Source organism: Rhamphochromis sp. 'chilingali' (assembly GCF_963969265.1).
Source record: "Rhamphochromis sp. 'chilingali' genome assembly, chromosome: 5".
In the NCBI taxonomy this organism is placed as follows: domain Eukaryota; kingdom Metazoa; phylum Chordata; class Actinopteri; order Cichliformes; family Cichlidae; genus Rhamphochromis; species Rhamphochromis sp. 'chilingali'.
In genome coordinates this window covers 28,803,976-28,829,498 of record NC_137932.1, presented here as the reverse complement: position 1 = coordinate 28,829,498, position 25,523 = coordinate 28,803,976, and the positions used below count along the sequence as shown (strand labels likewise).

Genomic DNA, 25,523 nt, shown 5'->3' with positions numbered 1-25,523 from the left:
TTTCTAAAAAAGCGACAAATCTGGTGACTTTTTCTGTTATTATTGGAGACTTATTTATGACGACTTTTTGACGTGAAAACGCTCTTTTCACGCTCTTACTCTCAACAAGCAGCGGTGCTGCCTTGGACACCTCGCCCGTGCCAAAGCACTCCCAGGCGGAGTATAGTCCTCCCCCAGCTGCTATCAGGGCAGGAGACATTCACACCTGTGCGTCCCAACTGCAAATGAATTGCGCATGAGCGAAGCCGCTGCTCCCGCACTGACTGTAACGCAGTCATGCTGTTTTGTGGATCACAAGGTTTAAAACTACTTATAAACACACACACTCACACACAAAGTAACTCCACCAGAGTGCCAATTTCGGGTCACTTTTGCTGGTCCAGGCCCGGATAAAGGAGCAGGGTTGGAATTGTGACATTAAAAAACAATAATTGCTAAAAGAAATTTAATTTGTAGTTCTAAATAAATTCTAACTAGGATGTTTTTTACTCACTTTATGTGTCTTCCACGATGTTATTTCTCTCTCCAACAACGTAGGTTACAATTACATTAGCATGACCAATTATGCAAATTAGGCGATGACATCATTTGGCGACTTCTAGCAACTTTTAGGACAGCCAATAGCGATTTTCCTTACTGAGGAGTTGGCAACACTGCGTGGGCTGGGTCCTTCGAAGACTGAGAAGGCCGGAAGTGTGAGGCTGTGAAACGGAACGGTCTAGCCTTCAGATTTGCGTCACCGCTGTCTCGGTGGAGTTTAATAAACTCGGCCGTCTGCTCGTTGCTATCTAAAATATAACAGGACACTGGCGTAAATTCTCGACCGTCTGACACTTCTGTTTAATCAGTTTTCTGTTTGATGTTTATTCAGCTGTGTGAAAATCCCGGAGGAACACACCAGATAGATTAATAACATTTTATTTTATTTAATCTAATAATCTAATAACTTTGATCTCAGCCAAAACGATTTACTCCGGAACAAATAAAACACTGAAAAAAAGACAAACAATTACATTTTTAAGTTATCCGAGTGACTTATATATCATGTTTAACCTGAGTAGCGAAAGAGCTGGGATCTGAAAACGACAAAGCCACGATTCCGCTGCTCTCTCCGGCTCGAGTGACCACTGAACCCCCCGCTTGCTATCCAGTGGGTGGCTAACAGACGTCTCTAAAAACGTCGGCGCACTTTTGCAAATATGCAATGTCTTGATAAACCAAGCAGATATTTGAAATTTACACAGCTTCTTTCTCGCCTGAAAATATGTTAAAAGTTTATTTTGTGACCCAGAAAGATTAATAAGAGTAATTTTAAAACTTAGTAGCGGCTGCCATTATTGGCAGCTGAAATTTGGCTGGGCCGCGCTATGAATTCTGGGATATGGTGGGCCATGAAGGATACACCCGACCCATCCTTCAAATTCGGGGAAATGAAGGACGCATTTGTCGGCCACATTTGAAGGAGTCGACGAATTGGTTGGCTCAGATGCTGGCAGTTCTCGCTGCAGTCTACCGTTAGCGTCTCCTTTCAGGCCAGTATATACGAATGTCACCGAGCAGTGTCTAAGTTTGTGGTAAAAGGCTTGCACCCATTTGCCACAGCAGATGCCCTCGATTTTCGGTAAGTGAATGTGTTTAATTGTAGGCAGGGAAATTACTGGATATTCTTGTGTAATTGCTACAGAATAATTTATGTTACACTTTGTTATTGCTACAGAAGAATATTTATTTTATTATTTTACATTTACAATTTTTTTTCCTGGGGACCCCGTGACACCCCATTGAAGAACGATAGGCTGGATCTCTTAAGGATCTCTTAAGATCTCACTGTTGGGTTTGTAAGGCCATGTTACTCCTAAATTTCTATCTTGTTCAAAGAGAAGATATAAAACAAAGTTCTAAGCTAATTGACCTTAGTGTTCTCCTTTTTAAAAAATAAAGAATCGATAAGAGAATCGATAAAGAATCGAATCGTTAAACAGAATCGAAAATGGAATCGGAATCTTGAAAATTTTATCAATACCCATCCCTACCAGTATATCAAAGTATAAGACATGACATTTCCTGTTCCCACTAGGTGGTGCTCTGTGTATTCCTAACAATGGGCATATCAATCTATTCAGGGCAGGTCTGTCATCATGCCTGTAATGTCTGGTACTGATCAGACTGGATTTCTTTGAGTTATACTAATTTGTTTCTTCATGGCGAGACATCAGTGTTCGCCATGCTGCTGGGGTCACACCCTTTCCTGAAGATGCACACATTTCAATGTATTGCCAACTCCTTAAGGCTTTCCTGGAGAAATATGAGGCTGCACACGTCACCCACCACAAAATCAGTATATCAAAGTATAAAACAGGACATTTCCTGTTCCCACTAGGTGGGGCTCTCCCTGATGTCAAATATGGCTATTGAAATATGTTCAGGGGTGAAGCCTTATCATATGTGTGTACTTCGGTCAAGATTGGACAATGTATGACAGAATGAGAGAGGCAGTAAGATTTTCATGGCGAATCATCGAAATTCACTGTGGCGCCACGGCCATACGATTTCCCAAAAACTCAAAAGCTCCGCAATTTCACATGGCCCAGGTGTGTAGTTGATACTGACCAAATATGAAGCTTATACAATCAAATCCCAAGGAGGAGTTCGCAAAAGTACAAGCCCTGGAAATGGCAAAATGGGAGCCAAAATATCACCTTCAATCCAAAATGGCGGACTTCCTGTTGGGTTTGCATCAATGGGCCCACTGACTTTTTTGTTTGTGTCAGCATGATACACATGTGGGCCAAATTTGATTCATGTAGCTTAAACTGTGTGTTCGTAGGACTGCATTTAACAACGCATAGGTGGCGCTCCAGAGCCATTTTCCAATGCTCATATGTAAAACCATAAAAATACAAAATTTTTCACCAGACCTGACACGTGTGCAAAATTTCAAGAGTTTTTGAGCATGTTAAAGCCCTCAAAAGGCATTTGTTTTGCCTGAATAATAATAAGAAACGTAACAGATACAATGGTATGGAATGCCAGGACTGCCATAATGAATTAATTAAATACACCATTAAATAATTAATTAAATGTGGCAATAATTAATTAAAATTGGAATTAATTAATTAAATAAATAGTTATGACACATGTAATTAATTAATTATTGACACATTTAATTAATTATTTATGTATTTCACATTTTAATTAATTATTGACACATTTAATTAATTAATTATTGACACATTTAATTAATTAATTATTGACACATTTAATTAATTATTTTTGTATTTCACATTTTAATTAATTATTGAAACATTTAATTAATTATTGACACATTTAATTAATTATTTAATGATATATTTATTTATTTCATTTTGGCAGTCCTGGCGCCTGGCTCTCATCATGAAATAATTTTATCTGTCAGCCTCACCCATCAAACTCAGGGGGCAGGGTTAACGCTGCTCATGCAGCTTCTCTAACATTTGATTGGTTGCCGTGCAAAGTAAGTCAAAACAGGTCGATCCTAGATAATTGATTGCTTGTGTAGACTTGGGGCAGCCAGGTATCCCAGAATGCAGATCAAATCACAGGCAGCAATGGTGGTGGTGTAGCTTTAAAATACCCCGTTTTTCTGTCACCAGCTACACTTTTAACAGTGTTTTAGCCGCGAATGTCGCGACGTATGTCTGGTCAGGTTGTCAACATAGAACATGTTTGCAAAAGTGCTCAGATGTTTTCAGAGATTTCACTAGCTCTGCTAACAATTAGCATGCAGAGTGCACCGAGGGGGTTACGTTAACCGGTTTGTTTACATTCCACTCTCCGTGTTCCACATGTTGCATTCGCAGATTCTCATTTTCACCGAACGATCGTCTCTTTCCGCCTGGTCTTGTGTCTCTGTGCTTCTGTAACATAAAGAACGAGCTGACATTTTTCTCACGAAACCAGCGATCAGCTCAACAGACCCTCAGTTTACCTGCATGCATCCTCCTCCTCCTCATCTGTCAGCTGTTTAACACCTGCTGCTAATTCAAGAAACACGCCTACGTTACCTGGTGATAGTCACAGTTTAACTGGGCAGCTGGTACTCGATATAAAGCAATGTCAGCGCATTTTTCTGCACAAGATAAGTAAATATAGTGTTTTCCCCGAGCGCAGAGCTGCTGGAGCTTGTTTCCTTACAGAGCACTTTATAGGCGAACAGCTTCATCAGCGGCTGATGTCCAATCACCGGCACACAGCTTTGAAACCTCAGCTGAGTTTTAGCTCTCAGTGGTTAAACGCTGGACTTCATTCACTCAGGTTCTGTCTGTCGGGTCATGTTTACTTCGCTGTTTTATTTACAACTGAGCAAATCGGTTTGGCTGAGGTTAAAGTTACGTTTCATAACTGCATAGTTTCACAGACGTTTAATGGTTCACTGGCACATGTGTTAGACTGAACTATCATCTAAATATCATCTGTTTTTTAATAGTTATTCAACTGTATTCTAAGCACCAGCTGTCTGTTAGAATGTGATTTTTTTCTCTCTCTCTGTTGGCAGACGTATAAAAATGCGCAGGAAAATCTGACGTGCATGGCAAACTTCACCGACAATATTTAGGGAGGAATAAACACACATCAAACATAAATGAACCATTTGCCTGTCTCCATAATTGAGAGCATTTTCTCTTCTTATGTCAACACTCTCTCTCTCTCTCTCTCTTTTTTTTTTTTTGCTTTTTCGGTCATGTTATGTTTACCTGTCAAAGGCTTGTTACAAACTATGAAACACATCGTGCAGACTTCTGGATGTTAGAAGAAAACTAATACTGCTCATGAAGGAGACTAAAGGCAGGAAGGTGTCCTTTAAAACTAAACATGTTAATAGGACCTCCCTATTTATATCATAGTTTATGATATAGCACGTGTATTTCAGTAATAGCCTGCTGAGGCCACTATACGTGCTGGCCTCATATCAAATGTGAAGGCAGACTGAGTCTATGTTTGACGTTTTTTATATCTAATCTTCCTTTTCAAACATTTAAACAGCAGCGAGTCTGCAGCTGAGGGAATACAAACTCAAATTGTCGGAACAGGTTTGCTCATTTCTTGGATTCATTTGGTGATTTATTAAATGTATAACTGTTATTCTAATCTGCTGCTGAGTCTCTTACACTTTTCTTTATGCTGTATATTTTCACGTCTCTGGAATAGTTGGAAGTTAGATAGTCAGCTGGGAAACTTTGTGTTAACTCATGGAGCTGAGGATATCGTGGATATGCTGACCTCGCTGCGTGGTGTACAGAGCGAGGTCAGCATGATTAATATTCACAATAAAAATATTAGCCGAACATCATGAAGTCTGTATGTGTTTCATAGTGTCGAACAACCTTTGTACAGTTAAAGCCAGCAGTTACTACATGACGGAAACACCAACGTTATCTCTTTTATGCGTTTATACACAGGTCACGCTGATTACTGAACAAAAACCCAAAGATCAGATGTTAAACAGATTTATTTGCTCTCTCTCCTCCTTAAACATGTTTTTAATGTTAGTTATAATTCAGAATTGGCGACTGAAACATGTAGGACACATAAGAATAGGGCTGAACGATATATCGCATTTGCGATAATATCGCGACATGATCAAGTGCAATTTTCTAACCGCAAAGGCTGCGATTATACTCTGGACATGTCCAAATTCATGGGCTGCATCCTCCTGAGGCCGCATTTGTAGACCGATTACGTCACAGCGACGCGCCGAAGGCTGTCCAAATTACTACCATATCCCAGAATTCATAGCGCGGCCCAGCCAAACTCCAGTTTCCAGCAATGGCGGCCGCTACTAAGTTTTAAAATTACTCATACTAATCTTTCTGGGTCACAAAATAAACTTTTAACATATTTTCAGGTGAGAAAGTAGTTGTGTAAACATCAAATATCTGCTCGGTTTATCAAGATATCCCATATTTGCAAAAGTGCTTCGACGTTTTCAGAGGCGTCTGCTACCCACCAGCTCGACAGCTAGCCGGGAGCTCGAGGGTTACTGATGCGGCCGAGAACGGCACAACTCCCGGCACATCATTTTCAGATCACCGCGGAGTTTCGCTGCTCGGGTTAAACGTAATATATAAGTCACTTAGATAACCTAAAAATGTTATTGTTGGGCTTTTTTCAGTGTTTTGTTTGTTCGTGAGTAAATCGGTTTGGCTGAGATTAAAGTTATTAGATTAGATTAGATAAAATAAAACTTTATTAATCCCCCGGGTGGGTTCCTCCTTGGTTTTCACACAGCTGACTAAACGTCAAACAGAAAACTTATTAAACAGAAGTATGAGACAGTCGAGAATTTACACCAGTGTCTGGTTATATTTTAGATAGCAAGAAGCAGACGGCCAAGTTTATTAAACTCCACCGAGACAGCGGTGACGCTAATCAGAACTAGCCTTCTGATTAGCTAATCAGAAGGCTAGACCGTCCAATTTCACGCCTTTAAATTTTAAAGGCGTGTTTGTGTGTGTGTTTATACAATTGCTATTATGTTTGCACTTTATGTGTAATGTTACTGACTGCAGAGATCAGTAAGATGTGTGTATTTTTTATTTATTAGTTTTATTTATTTAATATTATTTTTTAATTGAATGACTGTCTAGTAGTTCACAGATATCGAAAAACTGAGTGTGGTAAAGCCACTGATTTTTTTTATGTATATTTCTGCAATCTGCACATTGTACTGACTTTCATTTTAATGTTTACACCAGTTCCTTGTCAGCACTTTATGCTCAGATGTTTGTAAGCTAAAAATAAACTATTGTGTATGTTCAAATATACTGTTGTGATTGAAGAAGTTAAATAAAAATGTCAGTCATCAATTCATGCATCACCTCATGTCATCATAACAGAGGTCTGTCTTCCAGGAAAGAACAGTTTAAAATTAATGTAATATAGTATTGGCCATACTATATGATGTATTGCTTGTCTTTGTTTAATAATACAGAAGACAAAGACCTTAAAAAATAATCGCATATCGCATCGCAATCGCAATATTGGGGCAAAAAATCGCAATTAGATTATTTTCCATAATCGTTCAGCCCTACATAAGAACATCAGGAAATAAAACACCGATAAATATAACCTCAGTAAAAGAAGTCAGCGGGGGTTACTACAGCTGTGTACCGGGGCCTGCGCTTTGTCGGTGGGATTGCTTGCGAGGCGAACGGGTCTATCCCACGCTTTGCCGTGAGACTGGGCAGACATCTCCGAAATCATCGAAACACTTTTGCAAAGAGGCTGTATCTTGACAAACCGACCAGACACATGAAGATTAAACCACTACATTCTCGGCTAAAAAAAAATATTAAAACGGTATTTGGTGACACACAAACAGGGTTTTTCAAAACTCAGTTCTGTTAGCTTCCACATGCCGGTTGTTGTGTGCTAGAAACAATGGCCACCAGGCCAAAGCAATGGTTTTGACTCGATCAGCGTTAACCCCGCCCCCTAAGTTTGATGGGTGAGGCTGACAGATAAAATTATTTCATGATGAGAGCCAGGCGCCAGGACTGCCAAAATGAAATAAATAAATATATCATTAAATAATTAATTAAATGTGTCAATAATTAATTAAATGTTTCAATAATTAATTAAAATGTGAAATACATAAATAATTAATTAAATGTGTCAATAATTAATTAATTACATGTGTCAATAATTAATTAATTAAAATGTGAAATACATAAATAATTAATTAAATGTGTCAATAATTAATTAATTACATGTGTCATAACTATTTATTTAATTAATTAATTCCAATTTTAATTAAATATTGCCACATTTAATTAATTATTTAATGGTGTATTTAATTAATTCATTATGGCAGTCCTGGCATTCCATAAATGGGGCCCTAAATAATAAATTATTATTAAAAACTCAACAGTAGAAATAAATAAATGAGAAAATAAATTATTTTTCGACTTTTCCTCCCTCAGGTTGGACCATTGTGGAGAACAGCGACTGAAACCTGGTCTGAGGAAGTGTAAGAAACATTCATATATTAAAATTTCAATTTTCCTATGATGTAAAGAGGAACTAATCTGCAAAAACCAGCTTTGCAGTATTAGGGTCATGACCTCCTTCACTGTTTAGTCATGGTCAATAGTCTGTTAGGATTCATTTCAGCTAATTGGAGTCCGTAAACTGGATATTTTGGCTATGTTTGTGCCTTTTGCAGCATTTTTAATGCAATTATCTGACAAATAATATGGCGGCTGTGTGGTTAGTTTTACTAACTCACTGTTCAAGTAGTATGAGCTCCAGTTTTGATGAATGAATTTCTAGAATTGTAATTTCACATATCACCAAATAGCAGATGTCTGTGTCAGTGTAAATGGTAAATGGACTGGTTCTTAAACAGTGCTTTTCTACCCTATCTTTCCCACATATTCTATGCTCTTTCTATGTAAGTCCTATCTAACATTCACACATATTCTTACTCTGATCGGTCAACTTGGGGTTAGTATCTTGCCCAAGGGTATTTGCCACCAGTGTTGGGAAGGTTACTTTTAAAATGTATTCCATTACAGAATACAGAATACATGCCCCAAAATGTATTCTGTAACCTATTCTGTTACGTTACTCAATGACAGTAACGTATTCTGAATACTTTGGATTACTTAATATATTGTGGCGAGTTCAGACAAGGAGGAGACGGAGGTATCGTTTGGTCTTGCTTCCCGTGAGCTAGCCAGGGAGCACAGCCGTTTATTACATTTGCAGAAGAACACACTGCCACTAGCTAACTGCTCAGCGCGGCAACCACAACACACATAGGGCGCCCTCTGACCCCGGAAGGACACACCGTCGCAGCGAGAGGGCGTCACCCGTCACCATGGCAACATACACAAAACATAACTGTACAAGCAGAACCCCGAACAGCCCTGACCCGCTACAATATTATCATGCTTTTTACAACAACGTGAATGTACTATTGCTGTGTGATTTATTACTATTACTGAAGGTCCGCGACTCCGAACTGTAGTAAAGGGACCTCTGACTAATGCTGGGCTCACACTGTGCGATTTTTGGCCCATTTTGAGCCGATTTTTGAGTCGTGCGATCGTTTTGGCGATCGGCCCGATTTTGGCCTTCATCGTGCGTCGTGCATCGTGTAGTATACGTGGGGTAACGAGAAGCGATTGACACCTCACGACCAGCTCCCGATCATCAATCGCTTGGTCGTGAGGGTGTCACCGCAGTTTGCCACACTGCGCACGCGCAAACACAAATGTCAGCGAAAAAGACGGCGTAGCAAGGCAGTGCAGCGTGTGATCTGGACACAAGCGATGGAGGCACAACCTGTAGAACCATCCGAGCCCTTTCGATGTGGCCTCACAAAATTATCACGACCACAACAACCGTGAAAATAGTTGGATCGACACTGCTGCTCAGTCACAGCTGCCTGACCAATGTTTTTCATTAGCAATTTAGCAAAGTTGATGGTGGTGGTGTGTCTGTGTGAGTGAAAGACGGAGAGGGAGAGCGAGCGACAGAATTTCTGTTATAACCTTCATTTTTATGGACGCACAGTGTGAGCACTCAGGTCGCATCAGAGCATCGGGCCGTATAGTGTGAGACCCTGCATCGTGACCTATGAACTTCTAACCCCTGCGAGTCAATCGTACAGTTTGAGCAGGAGCTGAATCGCGCGACTGAAAAAATCGCACAGTGTAAGCCCAGCATAATACGGCGGGGTCCCTGTCGGCTGGTAGCCGAAAAATAGCTCTACTTTGTTGTGTGGGTCAACTTTTCTTGCGACAGACAGAGAGAGGCGTTGAAAGGCTGCTCCAACGGAACTTGTTGTTTTCGGAGGAAAACACGAACACAGTGTACAGTCGAGTCTTAATAGCTTACTTACAACTGGGCTCGTCAGGCACTCTTCTTGGCTGCAGTGGTTATTATTATATTTACATGCTTCCAGCTCCCGTTTTTGCTCGATGACTGCTCGTACCTTTCCACTCCCCTTTTTCTCCCTCCTAGCGCTCACAGACACATAACGTGTATGGCAGTCCATTCTCCCAGCAGCACGGACTACACTGAACATGATGCTACATTCTTTAGAGCTATGCTTGTAGCATTCTGCCTGTTAGCTTAGCACAACAACAACAACAACAACGACAGGAAACACACAGTCGCAGAGAGAGAGAGCGTCGCCCTGTAACCATGGCAACCGTAACGCTGCCGCCTGGAACAAAAGGACGTAGCTGTCAAACAAAACCCAAACAGTCCTGACCCGCGACAAAATGAAACAGGAAAGTACCCCAGTGTATTCCATTTATTTCAACAAAGTAACTGTATTCTGAATACCACCTTTTTAAACGGTAACTGTAACGGAATACAGTTACTCATATTTTGTATTCTAAATACGTAACGGCGGTACATGTATTCCGTTACTCCCCAACACTGTTTGCCACACAGACTGGAGCAGATGGGTATCGAACCACCTTCAAATGTGGTCACTCATACCTCCAAAAAACAAAAAATATTTGTTTTGTGAGTCTGTGGTTGGATGATAGAATAATACTTTGTGCTGTTGTTTCTTTCAGATTTCTGTGGGCTTGAACTGGATCCAAATACAGCGCACAGAAACCTCAAACTGTCTGACGACAACAAGAAGGTGACTGTGGTGAAAGAGGAACAGCCCTATCCAAATCATCCAGAGAGGTTTGACTACTGCTGCTGGCAGGTGCTGTGTAAAAATGGTCTGACTGGTCGTTGTTACTGGGAGGTGGAGAGGGAAGGGCAAGTTGTCATAGCAGTGACGTACAAAAGAATCAGCAGGAAAGGGAACAGTGCGGACTGCAGGCTCGGGTGGAATGACCAGTGCTGGAGTCTAATCTGCACTCAAGAGAAATATTCTTTTTGGCACAACAAGAGAGAACATGTTGTCTATCTTCCCTATGGTGCTACTCTACCTAAAAGAATAGCAGTGTATGTGGACTGTCCTGCTGGTACTGTGTCCTTCTACCGAGTCTGCTCGGAAAAACTGTCCCTCCTGCACACCTTCCACACCACATTCACCGAACCAGTCTACCCTGCCTTTGGGTTCGGGTTTGGGTTCTGGTCATATGAGTCCACTGCATCTCTGTGTGAGTTGTAGGAGAGAGTCTGCTCCTGACTGCAAACTACTGCTGATGGTGGTTTTCACTCTGCACACCACAGACTATAAACCAAAGGACCATGTAGCAGTTACCCTCCTACTGATTCTGCATAACAGAGAGGTGGTCACCAGACGTTTGGTGGTGAATGAATGAATGTCCTACCAAAGAGCTGAAAATAATGTAATCCTTTTTTTTTTTTTTTTTTACCCCATGGTCATAAATGCATGACATGTATGACAGTATTGGAAGGGGCTGTGAATACAAACTTGCCAGCAGTTGACAGACATGTATGGTGTTATTTTTGTGCCACTATTCTGAGCGCACGTGAAAAAATTTTGCAGGTGCAAGTGTTGCATTTTGAGGAGAAATTTATTTTGAGCAAAGAAAAGCTAAATTTGAGTGAACAAAATTCATTGCTGTGTGCAAAAAATGTATTTCAGTGTTTGCTATTATCCATACACACACACAATAGCAGCGCCTCTCGCTCAGTTTTTGCAATTGCGCTTGCTTACAATGTGTTGCTTGCACTCTCAACATTTCTGCCTGTGCGCGTTCAACTCTTTCTGTACACCGTTATATTTGTGCCACAAAACCAGCCAATCACAGATGTGGATGCAAAAAAATCTGATTGGCTGTTTTGGTCTCCAATCAGCTCAAAATGACGAAATGCAATATTCCAGAATCCATTTTGTCCAAAACTCAAACGAAGCAGTGGCGGAGGAACACAGAGTGGCGGAGTTTGAAATATTACTCTTTCTGGGTCACAAAATAAACTTTTAAGATATTTTCATGCGAGAATGGTGCTGTGTAAACTTCAAATATCTGCTCGATTTATCAAGACATCACATATTTGCATAAGTGCTCTAATGTTTTGCGAGCAAGCGCAAATACAAAAACTGAGAGAGAGAGGCTGCTATTGTGTGTGTGTATGGATAATAGCAAACACTGAAATACATTTTTTGCAAGCAGCAATGAATTTTGTTCACTTAAATTTAGCTTTTCTTCGTTCAAAATAAATTTCTCCTCAAAATGCAACACTTGCACCTGCAAATGTTTTTTACGTGCGCTCAGAATAGTGGCATAAAAATAACGCCATACACATGTTTATCATAGGAAATGTACTGTACATTATAACATACAAATGTAATGACTCCCTGCTTTTACAAATATTTTTTTTATGATGGCTTTGATGGCTATGATGCTAATCCTAACTGGTCTACTTTCTTTTTTTTTTGTGTGTGTCCCATTTGGATCTTTAGCCATCAGAATTGTTGTCTTAAGGCCAAGAAAGATGCCAAGCGGATTTATTTTACCAAGTGGATCATCATGGCCTCGCCATATTGGTCCATTTGATTGACCTTTATTATAATTATGAATTTATTTTATTTTCGGTTGCTACAAACGGGACAGACATGACTGGGGGATAGAACAGGGAGAAAGAATGAAAGAAAGAGAGGGAGAGAAAGAAAACCAGAGGGGAGAAGAGACGGTGAGAAAGGGGGGAAGAAAGAAAGAAAAACAAACAAAACACCTGGATTACCTGTATGGAGAAAAAAAAAACAGAAGAGAAAGCAAACAAAAAAAGAGCAACATAATAAAAACAGCGCCATCACAATAAATTAGCTAGCAGTAGATAACAGAAGATACTAAATATTAAACGCTATTGTGCAGCACACAAGATAGACAGCGCACAATGTGCTTTGAGGCAGCAGCCAAGAAAGGTGTAGTCCGCGTCTGTGAACACCCGTGTGTACACCTGTGTGCATACCTGTGTAGATCAGCATGCATGTATTCCAAAGGTTTCTCCATGTAACGATCTGCTAGGGAGTGTGGGGAGCCACAGCCCCGTCCACCAGGGTATGAAGCAGGTATGGAGGAGATCCAGGCCCCATATATACAGAGGCCCCAGAGTACAAGGACCCGAGGAGGACCACCAAAAGGGGGGAAACCGTGCCACCCTCCTGGGAAGAGCTGAGTAGAGCCCCAAACGAGAGGTCACCCAGCAGCTACGGAGCAGAGGCCAGAGGGGGTTGCAGTGGCGTGCCCACGGGCTCTGTCGGCAACCAGCTGTGCCAGAGAGGACCGAGCTTCAGGCCCAGAGGCCAGAGGCCTGAGGGCATCCCATCCCCCGGAAGGGGCCCAGGCGGGCCACAGGTGCCAGGCCCCGCCAATCGGCCTCCAGGAGTGAGCCGGTACATAAATGAGCGACCAGCCCAAGACGACAAGGACCACCAACACACCAATGTCTGAGGGCATCAGCCACCGGCAGGGGGTGTGGTGAGGGGAGATAGGCCTCCGTACTTTGGAGGGCCTGAGATGTACCCAGAGAGGTTGAGTCTAAGACCCAACCTGACATATAGACACAGACGAACAGGCGCACGCGGACACAAACATGCATTCCCACCCCCATATGCACAACCAAATACTTGGCACTCACCCAATGTGTAGACAGACACAAATAGACACTGCACAGACAGTCGCACTCCCCAAACATACTCTATATCCCAGGTCCAGGTACCCCCGCCCCCAGAGGGGCAAGCCGCACCTAAACCCAGGAGATGTAACCCTTCTCTCTGGGATGGAGGCAAGCGGACCACCTCCTTATCTGCAGTAGCAGGGAGGCCCCGCATCCCAGACCCCAATCTGATGGCCAGCACCTCCTCCCAGCCCCCCAGCCCTGACGGCTAACAGAACCGGGGTGAGTGAAGACCCCAAACCTCCCTACGCCCGCTCATATGTAGTGTTGCTGTGTGCTGTTCTAAAGTGCATTTAAAACACAGGAGAGCATGGTACTTGCTTCCTCTCAGAGAGCAGCACGGCTCCTCCCGAAAACCCTTAGTGTCTATATGCATTTAAAATTGAGGGTAGGGCACCAGTGCCAGAAGTGGGTTGGAATACACCGACCATCCTCTGGATGCTGTAAAACATGCCCACCCCCAAGGCCCTATATGTATGTGTTATGTGAGAGTGTGAGTAATGTGGATGTCTAGGTTGCAGAATAAAATTGAGGCACAGGCGGCCAGAAGGGGACAACGGCCAGAAAGTAACTGGTCTACTTTCATTCTGACGTCTCAGGATATTCTGTTAAAATCTATTAAAACAGATGTGAAACTTTTTTTTGCCACGTTTTACTGTTTTTATATTCTATTTCATTTTTATTCTATTTTATTTTTGTGTGTTATACTGTGTGAGAAGATGCTGTGGGTCTACATAGAGTGTCTCCACAGCATGGTCTCTGCCTGAATGACATGGACAGATCGATGACCTATAATAATAGATCAAGACACATATGAAAAACAGATGGTGCATTCACCAGTGTGGATATAATTTATGGTTATACTGGTCAGTTGCTGTGCATTTCTATAGCTAACACCTGGATTCATAGACAGTAAAGATTTCTAAAAGCCTCTTAATTATTCATGTTAGACTCTCCAGCCTTTTTTATTTCACAGTGTGGCAGAAATCTCAGTTCTTCAATAGTTTGTTTGGAGAAAGTTTTTATGAATGAACCTTAAAAATCATAGTAATGAAGGTGTAGTTTTTACAGTGATATTGTGGTGTCATACCTTTAATTAGAGCGGGGCGTTTATGATGTATTTATGATTATATTGTGTTTTTGTTACCTCTCTCGTGAAGCACTTTGTGACATCTGTCTGTGAAAAGTGCTATAAAAATAAAGTTTTACTTACTTACTTAGTGGGTTATTCAAATCTATTAATTCAAAGAACCCTAACGGTACCTGTAATTTTTGGGTTGGGAAGAGTTAATATTTTTCTCCTTTTTACAGTTAACCAAGTTTTCAGAATGACTTAAGCCAAAAACATCATTTGTGTTCATGTTATTGTGCTTGTATAAACCAGTGACTTTTCTACATTCTACAGATTCTCACTGAAGGTACTGATGGCGTGTGCTTACATCATTAAATGCTTTGTTTTGTTAGTCTGTAGTAAAGGCTTTGATCAGCTTGCTTCCTTTTAATCAGCCTTGAATAAACATATTTTTCTCACTGTGCATGTATTTCTTCAGCATCTTTTACCTGCAGTTAATGTAACAGGCTATCTTCATATCATGTATGCTACGTCAATAAACTGAGATGCAGTGATGTGAATCTGAGTTCATGTGTTTATTTAGGTGCTTCGCGCAATTTCTCCTTTAGTCAGAGAGATCGCTGACTAAAGGAGAAACTCTGGGGATTATGATTTGGAGCATATGTCTACACATGTCTGTACATGAGGATGCTGATAGTTGTGCTTGCTACAGTCAATGCTGTCTTCTGTTTGGTTGCAGTTAAAATAAAACAAAATAGGATGATTGAAAACTGATAGTGACAGTTATGTTCATGACACAAATTTCTGTTAGGAAAGTCTACAAGTTGCACAGCACGGAGTCCTTGAATTTCCTAATTTCATGCTGTTGTGGAGTTTCACAGAAAAAGATTGGATATTAGAGGAATACAACCACTTGTACAAAGAAACTGAAAAGCTTTAAACTTTCTGAATGAATATAACCTGAAGCAACACGTCATCCCAACTATCCCCAAACGTGTCCATCCCTCACAAATAACAGGTGATTATGTGTAAAACATGTTGAATTAAATAATATTAGCAAATAGGGTTAAACCACTTACTTATTAAGAAATATGTCACTACCGTATACACTCCCTTCTCCTATCTTTTCCACAGGAGCTTAACTGACCCCATCCTCCTCATCTCTACTCCATCATCTGCTCTCCCCCTCCCTCCTAATATACTCTTGCAATATGTTCAGATCAGCATGATTTAAAGAGTGGATGTGTCTTTCTGCTGAAGGCCTAGCTGGTGAGTCGAGGGTTGGAGATTGTGTCAGCTTATTACAGCTGATTATCTGTAAGGGGATTAGAAGTACAGGATGGTGAGTTAACAGGCACTTCAAAATTGCTCTTCTCAGCTTCAATATTTGCTTTGTGTCAGAGCTCACCTTGCTCCGGGATAGCGGGAGATCAGCACGACAATGGACTAGCAGCAGGTGTTAGATTTCACTACCCAAGGTAAAGATTTTGCCATGTGTTGTATTGTGGGCATAGTATTGGCTGATTGGATAAGTGTATATGTGCTGCCTGACAGCTAGCATCCTTAGCTCGTCTCATCTTTGCACTTTCTTCTGATTTATAATAATGAAAAGAAAAAAAATGCCTTCAGTTCGTGCATGTTGTAGAAATGTATAGTCTTATGCTTTGGAAAGCATTCATGGACCTCGGCAGACAAAAGAAAGAACATTTGGATTAGTAGATGTTTACATCTGTCTTTGTTTGTGCAGTGTAAAAGCATCAGTTAGACCTAAGTTGGAGTTATTTCATCTAAGTCAACGCTAATGGGTGTGTCTATATGATTCTTAATCCTCTGGGAATCACACAGCTGGGATTCTGATGATGGTGGTTCTTAGTATTTGTGCCAGTTTTGATAAACTGACCTTCTTTCTTCCCCGCAGTGCTCTAATGCTGATCATGTCAAGTTGTGGTCTGCAGTCAGGAGTGCCTAAAATATCTCTGTAAGCTGCTTATGACACTTAGCGGGCAGCAGCCTCCTTCCTGCTCCATCCTGCAGCTTTCATTTAAAGAAAAGTCCACACTGAAGCCTGACCTCTGACCTCTGAACCTCTCGCACCTGTGTGGACTTCACAATTGAGCCACCATACCCCATCTGCCTGATGGTTCATGACAGCAAGATCCAAACACCTTAGTTTAGACTAGTTCTCAGAACTGTTTGTCCAAAGGGAAGTTTTTCTTATTTCGAAGAGATGAAATGAAGGCCTGATTCGAAACCAGTCAGAGTGCACACAACCAGCTTCTAAAAAGCCTGATTGCTCTGTGCCTTCGTCTTTACATATTCACGCTCACAATTGATTTACAAAACACTCCTTACATTGTGGTACATCTTATCTCCTGTTGTGTTTTTCTGTGTTTTATCAATCATTTAACAATCATAAATGATTGATATTCATGAAAAGTGCAACCTTAAATATTTCAGTCGGTGGGCCTTTAGAAGCTTCAGCTGTGAGCAAATGAAGTGAGAATGATGAATTTGGTGGCTTAAAATTATATTAATTTGTAAACAAGTTTCAGTTTTGAAACAAAAAGGCATATGCACAAACAATATGCTGTCATGTTGTTATGTAGAACATAAACTTTTTAGCTCAGACAGCCTGACAGTAGATTGTTATGCAGCACCTTGTGGTCAAAAGTGTTCATGCACACTGAGGGTGGCCACCTTTTGGCCATGTTAGCAGCTTCTTAGCCGTGAGTCACTCAGAAACCTGAGAACGGTCATGGCAGTTGGGAAGGTGACATTTAGCAAGGTGGAGAGAGAGAAGCTAGCTGAGGTTCTCTGGCTGCTTAATTGGATTTCTGTAGTGACAGGAACTATCCTCTTTGGCCTTGGCTTGTTCCTCAGAGTAGAGATTCACAAATGGCAAGAAGTGATGTCGGAGCAGGGAATCCTCTATGTGCCAGATATGCTGATCACCACAGGACTAGCAGCCTGCTGCATCAACTTTTTCGGTGGCAAGATCTGCCTGGACTGTGCCGACACCAACAAGTTCCTGCGCTGGAAGCTGGTGATGATGCCGTACATCATATGCACCTTCTTCTTCACCTCTTGCGTCCTGGCAGGGGCGCTCATGTGCTACGGCATTCGCAGTCAAATGGAGGAATCCCTGTTTATGGGCCTGAGGAATGCCATGCGATACTATAAAGACACAGACACTCCGGGCCGCTGCAACCTGAAGAGAACTGTGGACCTATTGCAGATCCAGTTCCAGTGCTGTGGGAACACAGGATACCGAGACTGGTTCCACATCCAGTGGATCAGCAGCCGCTACCTGGACATGAGCAGCAGTGCTGTGGTAGAGTAAGTTGAGCAGGACATGCTGAGTCTTTCTGGGTTTGTTGATTACTGTGAATTACCATGTGAATTACCATGTGCATCATATGGTAGCAGGTACAGGGTCCTTCAGTAGAGTGTATCAGACCAAAGCGCACCAGGTTAAAAACTACACCCCGCCTAAAGGTGTCTGTCAGAAAAACCCCCAGTATTAGTGCAAAACATAACGTAACACTTTCCACAAACCCTTTCACTGTAGAAAATCTTAGAAATTACATCAGATAGTACATTAAGAGTTCAAAATATGTAAAATATTAGTCTAGATGTCAGTAGATAGCAGATTGAACTGAGGTCTTTTTTCTTACCCCTCACAATTTATTTAGTGCATAATCCTAGCTGTGGTGGCTGCTGTAGGACAAACACCTCTGGATGTCCATTAGTTGTAGTGAGTGTAGTCTGCTGTTATCTCAGCTGTTGGTGTCCAGGTCCATTTACTCTGGAAGAGAGTCTGATAAGAGTCGATGAGTCAGAGGAGCTCACTTGTGATACTGAGGTGAGTTGCTGAAGATCTGCTGAACATTTCTGTCGGTAAATGCTGCTGTTAGCCTCTGTTAGCTGGTGTTTGGGAAACTTTCTTCAAGGCTGATCTAATGTTTTCAGGCTTGGAGACTTAGCAAATAAACTCTCATACCATATGAGAATATAATCAAACTGTTTGATTTTTGGGACATTTGTTTTAATGTTGGTTTATAACCGGCTGTTGTTGTTGTTGTTTAGTCGGATGACAATTTTAGGAATAAATAAGTGTGTTCGTGCACATTTTTATGTGTCAGAGCCCTGGCTTTAATTAGCAAGATACGGTTTGTGGTGAGGAGGAAGAGGGATGAGGTGGAGATAAGGGACGAGGAAAAAGACATTTATTTGTTTGTGATCTATAAATTAAATGTAACTGTGGTACTATGTGGCTGGTCTGTTCCATTGTCATCATGCAGGTGGGACGGCCATGTCATTCTTAGCCACTGCATTCAAGATGGCAGGGCAACACGGCGGTGTCTAGGTCCATTTACTCTGGAAGAGAGTCTGATAAGAGTCGATGAGTCAGAGGAGTCAGAGGGCATCAGCTTGTTGGAAGACGGAATTACGCATTAATCAGTATATATTTATGAAGACTTTTTTTCTATTAAAAACTTCTAAAAATGACCGACTGCAACTTTAAAATAAAGTTTCATTACATGCTGCATTGACTGATTGTGTGTCTGTTTAGTTAGTCTTTTATTTACCAGCAGTGTGAGTTGTTCACACACAGTTCACACTGCTTCCCCTGACTTTATTATTTCTAACTGAAGGCCTGTTTATAGAACACCTATGTGGAAATGTGGGTGTTTCTCTTCCAACAGACAGTAAGCAGACTGACCCCTGAAGGATTTAGGCCACTGGTCTAATGCAGTTAAGCCTGTACGCTACAGAGGTCAGGTGTCATAGATTAATTAGGATTAACCAATAGGGTCCAGTCAAATAACTTCAGATAACTTATTAAACATAAGTTATAAGTTAGCAATGACAGAAACTTTATCAATCATTCTGATAAAAACATGTGATAATTGTTTCTGCAGCTTTAGTTTCTTTAAATTTGATCATGAGATCCCTTGGAAGATCATGACTCCACAAACAGCATACAAACATCACTTAGAAACAGCTGCAACATGTATTGAATTTAATTCAATAATCCCACCCTCCCTCCCCTTTTTCCAATTCTTTCACCTCTTCACTTCTCATTAGTAAATGGTGATCTGCCAGGCCCGGGAGCCACCCACTGTGACGGTTCTGGGTCCGTTGGACCCAGTATTTTGAGTTTATTATATTTCGGTTTAATTCTGCTTCATGGATTGTTTTCTTATTCTCGTAGTGATGATGATTATTTCTTGTTTCTGTTTATCCGTGCTTAAGGATTTGTTCTCAGTTATATCTCACGTTTAGTTTAGTTCAGGTTCCATGTGTCATTCTCTGTCTGTCTCTCAGTGTAAAGTCTGCATGCTTGTTTAGTAATTCATGTGTCCTGTTTTATTGTGAAAGTCTTTGTCTTATGTTAGTGTGTGCAGCTTGGTTCCCCCCGTCTCGTTAACCCTGATCTCTCCCAGCTGTGTCTCCCTCCTGTTGCCCATTCGCTGATTACCACCCTGTGTATATTAGCCCTGTGTTTTCCTGTGCTCAGTGTCGTGTCGTACCCTCAGATCCTGCCTGTGTGTTCCAGTTAGTGTGTTCATGTTTGGTTTCTGTTTTGTTGGTGCCAGCAATAAAGCTGTGGTTTTCAGTTATATTTCTGTCTGAGAGTCCTGCACTTGGATCCACATCTCCACCTGCCCGCACACAGAGCCCTGACACCAACAGTCTCAATCGAGGCCTTCCCCAAACCTTAGCTCAATTCTTGATTAAGCCATTTGCCTTTATCTACTAAAAAGTGCTGCCAAACCTAAAATGAGGAAGTGGGCCCAGCTAGTGAAACGATTGACTGACTAACTGCTCTGCATGCAGTAGCAACAGTTCCTGTTCCTCCCTTTCAGTCGTATGAGGAGTAATGTGGAGGGGAAGTACCTGATGGATGGTGTTCCCTTTAGCTGCTGCAGCACCTTCTCCCCTTGGCCCTGCATCCAGCACCATCTCAGCACCAGCTCGACCCAAGACAAGCAAAGCCAGCAGCTGAACCTGTGGAGGCGGGGCTGCCGACAGGCCCTGCTAGACCACTACACCGGCATCATGCAGTCGATCGGCCTCACCGTGCTGCTCATCTGGCTTTTTGAGGTACTGGTGATTTTGCTGAAACTAGAACCGTCGGTTCATACAGAACAGAAGTGAAAGCACAGAGGTTTACAAATCAGCTCCATAAAAAGAGATTTTTTAAAACCCCAATAAGATCTGCAAAGCCACCATCATGGACCTCTGTGGTTTTAAAGGAGACTCACTTTCTGTGATATATGCCATGATCTAATCTCAGATGTTCACTAAATGTGGCTAAATTTTCAAATATTGAGGTAAACATGCAAATCAAATATAAACTAATCTAATCCAAAGAATGTGAGGGCCTATTAAAGTAACAGAATGTAAATCAGCTGGTTTCGGAAGATGACGGCCTTGTATCAGATGAAGATGGATCATTTTGTACTCTGGCTCATGCATAGCTGCGCTGGTAGAGTCCAACAATGAAAGTGAGGAAGTGGAGCAGCACCAATAGAGAGTGTCTTTTCACAGGAGCTCGAGCATCAGCTGGAAAGCCACCAAACGATTCCTGTAGCGTTTTTTCAGAGACACCCTCATGGCACTTTTCTAACTGCGGATGTGAGACAAGAGCCTGGGTACAGAACTCCAATTCAGTTTCCATCACTGCAGAAAAAATGATGTGAGCAACAAGAGTACCTTGATGAACTCAGGGATGCCTTAGGATCTGACAGTAAATAATGTTCACCTCACAGGTCAGCTGTTCTACACAACTTTCATTTAGTGATCGTGCAGCTCTTTTGGATAAATCCTGAGCTTCACCTGAGACTTAGATCTCAGGACCTTGCACAGTCCCAGCAGCTTATATCAGCAGAGTTCTCCCTGATATCATGAGCATATTGATCCTCCTTCAGCCTCATCTCGTTGTTTTTGGAGAAAAACAGAAGTAAATCCCGAGCTTGCACTGAGTGTGTTTCTTATACCCTTATTTTTGAGCCACAGATTAACACTGCTCATGGTTAATAAAATGAACTGACTGCTCTTGTGTGTTTATATGTTTATAAATGATAATTTTGTCACATTTACATTCGGCTCATTCTGTGGGTGAGAGCATGTGGTCTGACCCTAGCTTCGTACAGTAATACCAGTCTGATGTGCACACCGTTTTACCACCCTTAATCACTGGATTATTACAAAAGGTGGGACCAAAAGTGTCAGCTTGACCCCATCCAATCAAGATCCCCATAGCAGACTAACGCTCTTATTGCAGATTTAACACTGAGCAGTTTCAGTGTCTTAAAAGCAACCATGTTAAAGGCAGGGAGATCACAAGATGGGGGCACACAGTCACAATACTTCTGGTCACACTGTGGTCTCCACTGTGACTGAAGTCTAAACTTGATTAAACATACTGTATTTCCTTTTTTCACCAGCTGCTGGTTCTGACAGGTGTCCGTTATCTGCAGACGGCCATGGAGAACGTTCTCCGGCTGGGTGATCCAGAGTCGGAATCAGATGGTTGGATTTTGGAAAACAGCCTGGCAGAAACGGCCCGGTCCAACTTTAACATTATTAAGAACCTGGGAAAGTGTTACCAGGTTGACGACGACCCAAACATCAATGTCCCGACTGCTGCTGCAGAGGAGGAACTGCCATCATAGCAGGTCCAGGTCCCCGTGACCAGCTAGCCTCCAGCCTGTGGAGTCATGGACAGCAGAAGGAATGAGCTGTTCCAAAGATGCTTTTGACTCGGGATAGAAATCACTTCATTCTCCAGGATGCAGAGTGAATCAAGTGGATCTGACACGTTTAGCTTCGTCCCAGAGACAAGAACAAAAACTTGATTGTTTGATCGAAACAAGTTCGGAACAGTGGCTAAACTTTACCTGCTGAGTCCTTAGAGCTCTCAGATTTATGGACCAACAAGGTCTTCTGCCTTCAGATACGTGAGTTTGAATAGGTTTCACCTTGATGACAGGTTTATAAATGAACTCTTTGTGATTTTTTTTATATGATAAGAGGAGTTATTTTTTATACTTGAAGTAAATTACAAAGCCATGAACTGGTACCTTTGGGTCTTTGATTGCATTTTTAATTTTTACCATTCTCCAAAGAAGTCTGATCACTGAAAAAAAAATCAACAGCCCATCAGTTAAAGCCTGAAAACAGTACAAGTACAGGTTGGGCCATTTATATGGATACACCGTAATAAAATGGGAATGGTTGGTGATATTAAAGTCCTGTTTGTGGCACATTAGTATATGTGAGGGGGCAAACTCCTCAAGATGGGTGGTGAGCATGGTGGCCATTTAGAAGTCGGCCATCTTGGATACAACTTTTGTTTTTTCAATAGGAAGAGGGCCATGTGACACATCAAACTTATTGGTAATGTCACAAGAAAAACAATGGTGTGCTTGGTTTCAACGTAACTTTATTCTTTCATGAGTTATTTACAAGTTTGTGATGTGTGTTCAGTGTGCTGCCCATTGTGTTGGACTGTCAATGCAACCCTCTTCTCCCACTCTTCACACACTGATAGCAACACCGCAGGAGAAATGCCAGCACAGGCATCCAGTATCAGTTTCAGGTGCTGCACATCTCGTATCTTCACACCATAGACAATTGCCTTCAGATGACCCCAAAGATAAAAGTCTAAGGGGGTCAGATCGGGAGACCTTGGGGGCCCTTCAACTGGCCCACGATGACCAATCCACTTTCCAGGAAACTGTTCATCTAGGAATGCTCGGACCTGGCACCCATAATGTGGTGGTGCACCATCTTGCTGGAAAAACTCAGGGAACGTGCCAGCTTCAGTGCATAAAGAGGGAAACACATCATCATGTAGCAATTTCAAATATCTAGTGGCCTTGAGGTTTCCATTAGTGAAGAATGGACCCACTAGCGTTGTACCCCATATACCACACCAAACCATCACTTTTGTTGTTCCAACAGTCTTGGAGGAATCCATCCAATGTGGGTTAGTGTCAGACCAATAGCGGTGGTTTTGTTTGTTAACTTCACCATTCACATAAAAGTTTGCCTCATCACTGAACAAAATCTTTTGCGTGAACTGAGGGTCCTGTTCCAATTTTTCTTTTGCCCATTCTGCAAATTCTGTGCACCGATCTGGGTCATCCTCATTGACATACTGCAGTAGCTGGAGTTTGTAAGGGTGCCATTTGTGAGTAGCTAATATCTGCCGAAGGGATGTTCGACTAATGCCACTCTCCAGTGACATGCGGCGAGTGCTACGCTGTGGGCTCTTGCTGAATGAAGCTAGGACAGCCACTGATGTTTCTTCATTAGTGACAGTTTTCTTGCGTCCACATTTTGGCAAATCCAACACTGAACCAGTTTCACGAGCAAGCAGTTTGCTAACTGTATAACTGTAGCATGGGAGATGGGTGGTCTCGTAGGGTGTCTTGCATTGAAATCTGCTGCAATGACCCGGTTACTGCGTTCACCAGATATTAACACAATTTCGATCCGCTCCTCACGTGTTAACCTCTTCGACATGTCAATGGCTGTGAACAAAGAGAAACTTGTAAATAACTCATGAAAGAATAAAGTTACATTGAAACCAAGCACACCATTGTTTTTCTTGTGACATTACCAATAAGTTTGATGTGTCACATGGCCCTCTTCCTATTGAAAAAACAAAAATTGTATCCAAGATGGCCGACTTCTAAATGGTCACCATGCTCACCACCCATCTTGAGGAGTTTGCCCCCTCACATATACTAATGTGCCACAAACAGGACTTTAATATCACCAACCATTCCCATTTTATTACGGTGTATCCATATAAATGGCCCACCCTGTAGAATAAAATAGAATAGAATAGCCACTTTATTTTCATTCAGAATGCCCACCAGTGCACATCAGAAGGAAATTTTGGTGCATTTACTCGCCATCTCGTCATATTTACCTGTAAGACAAATTTGTATATACTAATTATTATTAGTAAAGAATGTTAGGAGATAGATATGCTGCACAGCAATAATAGCAGCAGAAGAAAACCAGTGCATCATTCTAGGCGTAAAACTGCACTGCTCCAACATTTATGAAAAGAACAGGCAGCACCAGGTGGCTGTAGCTCAGGTGGCAGAGCAGGTCAGCCACTAATCAGAAGGTTGGTGGTTCGATCCCAGGCTGCATCCTGGCTGCATGCCAAATATCCTTGGGCAAGATACTAACCCCATGTTTGCCTACTGGTGGTGGTCAGAGGGCCCGGTGGCGCCAGTGTCTGGCAGCCTCACCTCTGTCAGTGCGCCCCAGGGCAGCTGTGGCTACAATGTAGCTTGCCATCGCCAGTGTGTGAATGTGTGTGTGAATGGGTGAATGACTGAATGTAGTGTAAAGCGCTTTGGGGTCCTATGGACTAGAAAAGCGCTATACAAATGCAGGCCATTTACCATTTACCGTCATGGTTAGCAGTGTTGCCTCACACCAACAAGGCCCAGAATTCAAATCCACCACCTAACTTGGGCCTTTCTCTGTGGGGTTTACATTTTTCCCTCACATTCCAGCTGCATGGCTCCATAACTCACCTGAGAACAGTCGCATCCATCACACACTTTAACATCTGGAGCTTCATGACACCAAAAGAACTTCAAAAGATTTTGTGCTTTAAAGCTGAAGCAGCCAGTCTCCTTGGTTCCCAAATAACTGACGAGTATGATTATTCAAAATTATGCTTTCACAAAGCGATCTCAGTTTTGACACCCGATCAGTTCTTTAGCCGTTTTAATAAAAAAAACTGTGGGCTTTAAACAATGCAGTAAACACTGCACTCTGGAGTTACAGCTTTTTCTGAAATGTGTTA

General features: G+C 41.9%; 2 protein-coding genes across 2 annotated transcripts in view; both read left to right on the top strand.

Annotated features, from left to right (window-relative positions):
• Positions 1–11,394, top strand: part of LOC308397511 (NACHT, LRR and PYD domains-containing protein 3-like) — a 28,644-nt gene extending 17,250 nt beyond the window's left edge. The window contains exons 9-10 of the mRNA XM_080883440.1: positions 7,962–8,008; positions 10,575–11,394. Coding sequence (XP_080739566.1) covers positions 7,962–8,008; positions 10,575–11,128 — 601 coding nt within the window. The 3' untranslated portion in view covers positions 11,129–11,394. The remainder of the gene's footprint in view (positions 1–7,961; positions 8,009–10,574) is intronic.
• Positions 11,395–17,432: 6,038 nt separating this feature from the next.
• On the top strand, positions 17,433–22,948 carry LOC308397515 (photoreceptor outer segment membrane glycoprotein 2-like; the record flags this gene model as incomplete). The annotated part of the gene is made up of 3 exons (XM_080883444.1): positions 17,433–18,013; positions 20,548–20,785; positions 22,132–22,948. 3 exons carry the CDS (start codon positions 17,433–17,435, stop codon positions 22,357–22,359), a joined length of 1,047 nt encoding a protein of 348 aa, XP_080739570.1. The 3' UTR covers positions 22,360–22,948.
• Positions 22,949–25,523: the final 2,575 nt, after the last annotated feature.